Source organism: Gouania willdenowi, chromosome 21, assembly GCF_900634775.1.
Source record: "Gouania willdenowi chromosome 21, fGouWil2.1, whole genome shotgun sequence".
Lineage (NCBI taxonomy): Eukaryota > Metazoa > Chordata > Actinopteri > Blenniiformes > Gobiesocidae > Gouania > Gouania willdenowi.
In genome coordinates, this window is record NC_041064.1 from 21,435,561 (window position 1) to 21,444,284 (window position 8,724).

General features: G+C 36.9%; 1 protein-coding gene across 1 annotated transcript in view; it reads left to right on the top strand.

Moving 5' to 3' along the window:
• Nucleotides 1-232: 232 nt before the first annotated feature.
• Nucleotides 233-8,724, top strand: part of LOC114455598 (TGF-beta receptor type-2-like) — a 30,171-nt gene continuing 21,679 nt past the window's right edge. The window contains exon 1 of the mRNA XM_028436932.1: nt 233-483. Within this exon, the coding sequence (XP_028292733.1) occupies nt 429-483 (55 nt within the window). The 5' untranslated portion in view covers nt 233-428. The remainder of the gene's footprint in view (nt 484-8,724) is intronic.

Here is an 8,724-nt window from a genome sequence, read left to right on the forward strand (position 1 = left end):
CAGTTCATCCAAATACACAAAATGAAACTTCGTAATATTTACAAAATAAGTTGTAAAAAAAAAAAAAAAAAAGAAGAAGAAGAATTAATTAAGAAATCAATCATTGTTTTGTTTTATTGCTATAAAAACAGAAACAAACACTCCAATTTGAAACAGTTTTAAGATCAAAAACAATGTTTAAATATTCAAAGTCCATTTAAAAAGTGAAGTATTTTAATGAAAGGGTTCCTAAAGTTTTGAGGCAGGCCAGATGTGCAGTTGCGCTTTCACCGCTGTGTGTCTCACATGTGGAGAAGTCAGAGGCAGAGGCGGAGACATCTGGATGAAAAACATCTGGACTCTTCATGAGAGGCTTGTGTGGAGGACACAAACTGCACTGACCGACCCTGCGCTTCCCCCCGTGGTTATCTGGCTGAACTTGTCCGCTGATGATGGCCCGGAGCCGGACGCTTTGGACCGGGATCCTCTTCCTGCTCGTAGCCGGTGAGTGCTGCTCAATCTACGGGCTTCTCTTCTCTTTTCTCCCGCTGTGTGTGAGCGGAGCTCCAGCACACTGATGAAAACAAGAGCAGGATAAAAGAAAATAATGTGTGTTTGCTGCTTTCATTTTAAAATAAACTGTACAGAAGTTTATAAAAATCAATATGACTAATGCAATTTAACTGTAACACATCAGAATAACAAAAACAAAAACTGTTATATAAAGTGGTTGGCCTATACATACATATAGACTATATAAAGCAATGTCAATAACCCACTTATTTTTAAAATTCAAAGATTTATTTAATCTCATAAACTGTACAAAACAAGGACGTTTGTTTATCCAATGTATTCATACAGTTTTAGGGATTATATACAGCCTTGATAAACTATGAAGTGTATATATGTTTTGTTTATTAAACTGTATTATTATTTCTTAAAGATTTTTGTTCATTAGATAAAAAGGTGTTGCTAAGTTTTCCTGTTTAAAATGTGTAATAATAATAATAATAATAATAATAATAATACTGATCAATTCAATCTCTTTGTCTTCTTTTGCTTTGTGGATTATGGATAATACTTGTTTTTTGTTTTCCTTTTTTTTTTTTTTTTAACTCAAAATTAGATTTTAGGCAGTGGCTATCCGTACGGTTGCCGTATCAATATACCGACATTATATCCATACACAGCTCCCCTATTTGGCCAGTATAGGTCACGTGAGAGGTCAGTCATTGGCCAGTTTAGGTCACGTGACTAAGACTAAACCTTACCCTAACCCTACCCCTAACCTTAAAACGCTACGTAATTGTACCAGGGGTTGTCTGTACGACAACCGTACAAATAGACACTTTCAAGATTTTAACTGGGGTTGACGCTTCTGTCTATTAGAAACTCTATGTTGGATTCCTGGACGGGGAACGTTCTTGGGACCTTTCTTGTGGAGTTTCCATGTTCTCCCAGTGCTTGTGGCTTCATTTTACAACCCAATAAAGTTTGAGGTTAAAATAGTCTCCGATGAATATAAATTGGATGGACTGAATTAAAAAGATGGATCGATGGATGTGCCAATGTTCCCTCTGCAAAAGCTATTCTCGAACCTTATCCTGCTTTTTCAAATAAACGTATATTGAGGCAGAATGAATGAGCTAAAACGTACTGGAAATAGATTTATGTAATGTAATTTTGTCCTCAGGCAACACACATTTGTACATTTACGCTCTAACAATGTCAATTAGTTCCTACTGTAGGCTGTAAGCAGCCCATTATCTCATGTTTAACAAAGAGCGAGTGTAAGGCAGTGTGAATGTGCTACACACATAACATGTTCCTGGGATCTGGGACCCAGAGAAGAAAGAGACTGGCACTGACACAAGAAGTCAGTGGATGTGCTCAGCATAAAGCTTTTCTCTTAATATAACCAAAATACCAGAACCTCCTACACAAAAAACGGGGATCTTGTAATAAAATAAACGTAGACAGAAAACCACAGTGTCCACTCAGTGACATGAAGGCAGTGAAACTACATGAAAGAAGGAATCATGGTGGCAGAAGAAAGCCTGCTCTGTGTTTCTTTACTAAACTGAAAGAGAGCTGAAAACTGTCAAAAACCACAACCCCAATGAAAGGCAGCGATCTTTCAACACAAACCCACAGTAAGGTTTTAGAGTCAAGATTGTAAATGAAAACAGTAGGGATTCAATGCCCGGTATTGGCACTCATGGCTTTCTTTTTGAACGAAAGTGCTACACATACATTCATCCATTTTCTGTATCCCAGAACAACAAATACGATGAACCACATTTGTTCAAATATGGAGATTTCAGCCAATCAGGTTTCACATATCCTGGTCTCGCGTCATCAGGACCACTCATTATATTCTCGCTCCCAAAGAAAAGTCTTTTGTGATATAGGATTTCAATTTGACACTTTATTGCTCAATTACGCGCCATCTACTTCCTGGACTTTAGAGTGTTATTCCGATAAGAAGACCAGGGCCATGTTTAAAATGTCATACTAACGTACTACTCATACTAAGTTTGACGTCAAAATGATTATGTAGTGCATTCACATTAGATAGTATGAAAAGATTGAGTCAGTGAGAAATACCCGGATGTATACTATGTTGGGACATTTTGAAGTTTGCATGGTGGGAATACTCATGATGCATTGAGTGGAATGTAAAATGCTGCTTCTAGCACTTCTTAACACTCTTGTAAATAGGGCTCTTGTTTTGAAGCTTGCGGGAAGTTTTGTCAGTTGCACAATAGCGGCTCTCTGAAAATCCTCAAAATGTCGGAATGAAAGGTGTATACGTGAATTTTACTTTTCCTTCTTGGTCACTTTCTCACTTACAATACTTTCAGAAGTTTTAAAGGTTGCGAATCAACGGAGATATTTAGACTCGGCGTGCTTCAGGTTTTTGTCGTTGTAGGTTCGAAATGCATCTTGGGAAACTTGGAAGTATATTTCAGTGGGAATGGTTCATCCTTATCATACTTATAGTACAGTAGACAGTATACTTATTGAGTTTGTACTGTATGATACGGAGTACGCCATTTTGAACACAGTCCAGGAACGTCATGGTGGACGCATTTTGACGTTGCATTTACCTGGAATGAAGAAATCGAACTTTGCCACTATTGACCATTTTACTACAGTTCTACGCGTGCCTTCCAGTTGGACAAAGAAGACACTTTAAAACAGAGAAGTCTATGCTACAGTAACAGTCAAATGGCTTTAACATTATAAAGTTACATGAATGGTGCACTTCTTTGAGTAATCACTGCATCGAGATTTGTCAAACACGTTGACATCCACAAACGTGCCTTTAATTCCCTAAACATCCCTAATTTCACCTGCTTTTCTTTTCTCTTTTTTGTATTATACTATTTTTTTAATGTTTTTATTATTCTGTTTTTATTGTAAAGTGCCATTGGGTGGCCTGAAAAGTGCTTTTAAATACAAATAATTATTATTATTATGATTATTATGAAATAAAATGCTTTTTTTTATTGCATATGTAGCTTCATAAAAGGCCTCTCATTCCTACTAGAGCTTTAATTTGGCCAAAAAAAAAGACCCGGCCCAAGTCCGACAGAACATGACCCGAACCCGTCCGACCCAAATGAAGCCGAATTCTCTTTAAGTCTGAACTTAATATTAGCTTTATTTACTAGTTCCTCATTCTGCATACATCTATAAATATGACAAGCAGCTTCATGTGCCGCCATACGGTACGTGCGTCTATCTCGCTCTAATCGAAACACATTACCTCAATCAATCAATCAATCAATCTTTATTTGTATAGCGCCAAATCATAACCAATGGTATCTCAAGGCACTTTACAGTAGAGCAGTCTTAAGGATGGACTCTTCATTTTATGGATACACACATATGCATATATACGTATATACACATACATATGTATCCCACACCCAACATGAATTACCTGACCATTTATTTACCGCTCAGCGTCCGAACCCAGCCCGAGCCCTTGGTATAGTGATCAAAATTAAGCCCGAACCCAACCCAACCCAGTGGGCAAAGTTTGGGCTTGATTTTGATCATTATACCAAAGAATTCAAGCTCTATTATTGGTAAAGTTTACATATAGCAGTTGTTCAGTTTAGCAGTCTTTGCTTTTTGGGTTGGGTATCCCTTTAATCTTGAGATTAAAACATTAGTACATACTAAAAAAGTCTAAACCGCATCACCAAAGTAGAGAAAACATATCGTGCTAATCAGAATTGCTACACCATTACAGTAATGTAGCTTTCAAAACATTTCTTAAGGATCACCATAAATGTTCTCAATCAAAGGGAAAGTCAGTCAACTTTGAAGAAGACATTGCAATACTTTGTTGATTTTGTTTTTGTTGTTGAAATGGAGGAAAATATACTTCAAATCCTACAACACCCCATAATCACCACAAATATAACTAGATAAAAAAAAGGAAAGTACAGTAAACATACAAATAATACCTGTATAGATTAATATCTGTAAGCTAAAAAATAACTGTTTTAATGAATAAATAAGTAGGGATGTCCCGATACAACTTTTTCACTTCCGATATGATACCGATATTGCAACCTTGCGTATAGACCGATACCGATATTGATACTTTCATTACTTATTTTGTAGTGTGGAATGTTAGAAAAGGCTTGATCAAGTGATGTTACTCAAACAGAGAACAATAGTCAGCAACAGTATAGGTTACTTTGTTGGAGTGTGAACCACAGTCACCTATGGATAGAAGTGCAGGAGCGGAAACATTTATCGGAAAGCTTATATCGGTGATTTAAGATGCATGCAGTTTTCTGGCTGATATCGGACCGATATCCGATATCAACATCCAGGGAGCATCCTGGGTGGAGTTTGCATGTTCTCCCCGTATTTGCAAGTGATTGTCATATTCTGCACCCTTACCCCAGTGACCCAGGACCTGTAGTCCAGAGGAAAAAGTGTTTACAGAGAGGTCTAAAAAATGAGGAGAACAGATAAAATGTCATAAGTAACCAAGTAAGACACTAAACAGCTTTGACTTTTAACAAGTAAACAATGGAGACACTGAAATCCCAGGCTCTCAGAGTCAGATTTGTTCTAATATGAACCAGTTTTTTTTTTCCAACCAATCTTGTGTTCAGTCACATTTTGTTATCCATTTACCCCTCCTGAATATTTTATATAGCTGTAAACCTTTATTCACACAACTGTATAGAGATGAGCAAACTGGCTGCTTGCTGAAAAGTTGACCAATGGGAATATCTCAGCAATGTGTACTTTGTTAAAGTTTTGGACACAATGTCCTCACAATGGAGGCGGATTGGTCTGTCCTCTGTATACGAGTCCAAGCCTTCTTTGTTTGTGTGTGTAGCTCATAAAATGAAGTTGTGATAGGGAGGGCCTACATCCAAGCAGGAGGAGCGGCAGCGGCACGCAGAATTCCCATGAGCCTTTGAGGGCGGGGCGCTGGACGCTAACTTGGCTGTGGAAGGCACTCGACTTCTGGATTGAATTTATTCCTGGCCACGCACATGCACATGTTTTGTATTTCTGTCCTTGTGGGGACTGCAGCTACTATAATTCAGTCCCAGGCAACAACTCTGATCCAAACCTGAAGCTGACAGTGGAGAGGAAGAAGAACTTTCAATCTGCTAAAACTAAACCTTGTACATTGTAACCAAAAGGTGGCCAACCATTGCTTTGATATCTTTTGGATCAAAGTAAACAGTTCTCCAATTATTAGCCTGTGTATTGTGTTTTAATGTGTTTTAAAAGTAACTATTGAAACTTAATAAAATGTCTCAGTGTTGTAGCTTAATTTGATATTTTATTATAGTGTTAAGTGAATTGTAATCTATGTTTATAAAGCTGCAGGCATTGATTTAATCGCTTCAGGAAAATAAATTGTGTAATTTGCTTGAGAGCTGAGCCATCAAAGAAATGACTACATTTAACTCCTGTGTCATTTTAAACAGTGACCACCTCTTTATCATTTTACATGTTAGTGGCATTTGTTGGTGGGATTTATCATGCAGCTCTTATTGTTGCAAAGGCATATACAAAACTGAAACTTTTGTGTTATAGTCTGCAGAAATGTGTATCCTAGTGAGCAACGCAAGACCAGTGGTAATAAATGCAAAAGTGAAGAGAAAGATTAAAGATGTGCAAAACAGAGAGCGATCATATATAATTGAAATGAAGTTGGTAAAGTCAAGTTTTAAATCAAACAATGGAGTCTATGATCCAAGCCGCATCTGATGGACAGTTTTTAGAATACATTGCATCACAGCTGCATAATGAGGTACATACACATACCATCATAAAAAAATAGCAATGTAGTTATTTATTTTTTTATAATGTACATACTTCCCATGACTCTTCACTTTACCTCCTTTCCTTTACTATTTATGTCCTATGTTCATATTGTATATATTGTTTATTTCTTGCACTATAACTGGAGTTGGCTTTTTTAATCTCATCGTACATGTGTACAGTGACAATGAAGGCATTCTATTTTATTCTATTAAAATCATCCATAAACCCCTGTTTGGTGGGTTTTTATTAACATTTGTATCTTCTGTCTTCAAAATGACGACCAAAATACTTTGTTCTAATCCTGCTCATCTATTCATTGGAGGCAAACGGTGTCGATACGTTTGTATCAATGTGTGTTAGTTCAACTGTGACTCCGCCTATGTTTTGTTTCTGAAATGTTGATTTTTGGTACGTTTCAAAAATGATATATAGAACACTTTATACACTCAACAGGGTTTAAACACTCACTTTAAGCTCTTATTTCTATTAAACTTTGTTTGACATCTGATGAAGTCTCTTTTTTTAAAAGCTAAACTTGCAATTTCTTTCAAATTAACCCTGGACCTAGAAACCCAGAAAGAGAAAGATGTGAAGAAAAGTCAAACACACAAAGATACACAAGGCCTACGCCTCAAAATGCAATTAAAGAAGGCTTTTTTTCTTCTCTTTTTGCTACTCAGCTCTTTTAGTTTTCTTCTGCCTTTGTCCTCAACCCAGTTTGGAAACATCTGGAACAGCTTCTGCTCTGCGTGTGTGTGTGTGTGTGTGTGCGTGATAGAGAGAGAGAGGGAGGGAGAATAGTAGAGTGTAAGTTAATGAGGTTTTGTGTGTTTTTGAGAACAGGCTGTATGTGGATATAAATGATATATAACTATAATATAGTGTGGTTTCTCTTGGACATATTTAATTGTGTGCATGTTTTCAATTGCGTTCCTTGACCATGCCGATGGATTTCTGTATATAGCTCTGCAAATTTTAGAAATCAACCGATTAGACCAACCCATGCCATTTCAATTTTAGCATTTTGTTTAGAGTTTGATGTTGTCAATATAGCATACAATGTCATTTTAATGACAGAAAAGTCACTCTGGCTTTCGATGTTGGTTTTTGACGGGGTACAATGTTATTTAGCTGAAAGGCTTCAAAGGAACACACCCATATCCTGCTCCCTGTCACAGTCCCTCTGAGCGATGTCATGCAGATACACTTTGAGATGTTAAAATCACACTGCAGCTGTTTCTATTGACTTTAACCTGGGTGACTATTACCAGTCATTTGTGTCTCACATACAGTACTTTCTGTTGATCAAACAATATAGATCACAACACAATGGCATTTGTATCTTACATCATATGTATTTAAAAAACGATGATCAAATTCAAAGGTGCAGACAGCCTTTTAAAACTACATTGCCGGTCAAAAGTTTTAGAGCACCCTAATTTTTCCAGTTATTTATTGCAATTGAAGTCGTGCAAGTGCAATGAATAGCTTGAAATGGTACAAAGGTATAAGTGCTGAACAGCCAGAGAGTACAAAATAATGGTTTGGTTATTCAAATAGGTCTTTTTCAGGGAAAACGAAGTGGGTTAATAATTTAAAGCTGTTCTGCAGCAATGAAGGTTAAATCAGCCTTGAAAGATGGTGCTACTAATTTCTACAGGTGTTCCAACTTTTCTTGGTTACTTCCAATCCCCTCTGTCTGCATAAAAGCAGTGTTGGAACACACTGTGGCACCAGACCCTCCATTATTATCCATTATTTATTTTTCAACACAAATTGCTTATTTGTTCTATGCTTTCATTTCAGAGTGCAATGACACAATTCTAAAACGTTTGACCGGTAGTGTATTTATCATGAGTTTATCACATCTAGTGTTTTCCCTGTTGCACAACATCATCATATCCCATCATAGGTATATTTTAGATTATTATGAGGCTTTGCATGAGCTATACTCTCCTCCCCTTTGTGGAATGGTTAAATTATCATATGTTGTTCTGTTAGCTTGGCATTACAAATATTAGTGTGACTGACAACACTGGGGCCAAAAATCATGACTTCTGTTTTATTTTGGTTAAGATTCAGAAAATTCAACGACATCCAAGATTTTATGTCATGTATGCAATCTAAGAGGGGTTTGATTGCCTGTGGGTCATCCTTTTTTAAAGGTAAATAAATCTGACTGTCATCAGCGTAAAAGTGGAACGCAATGCTGTGTTTTCCCAGAATGGACCCTAGAGGGAGCACTTAGAGGGAAAACAGCAAAGGTCCAAGAATGGATCCTTGTGGTACCCCACATGACAAAGTCTTCACAGCACAGACTCTGTGCTGTGAAGACTTTTAAAATCAGACTGAAACGTTTCCAAAATATCATGTTCCTATTATTTGAATTGAGTAAAAACTATTTTCTCCAAAACTTTTGAGATAAAG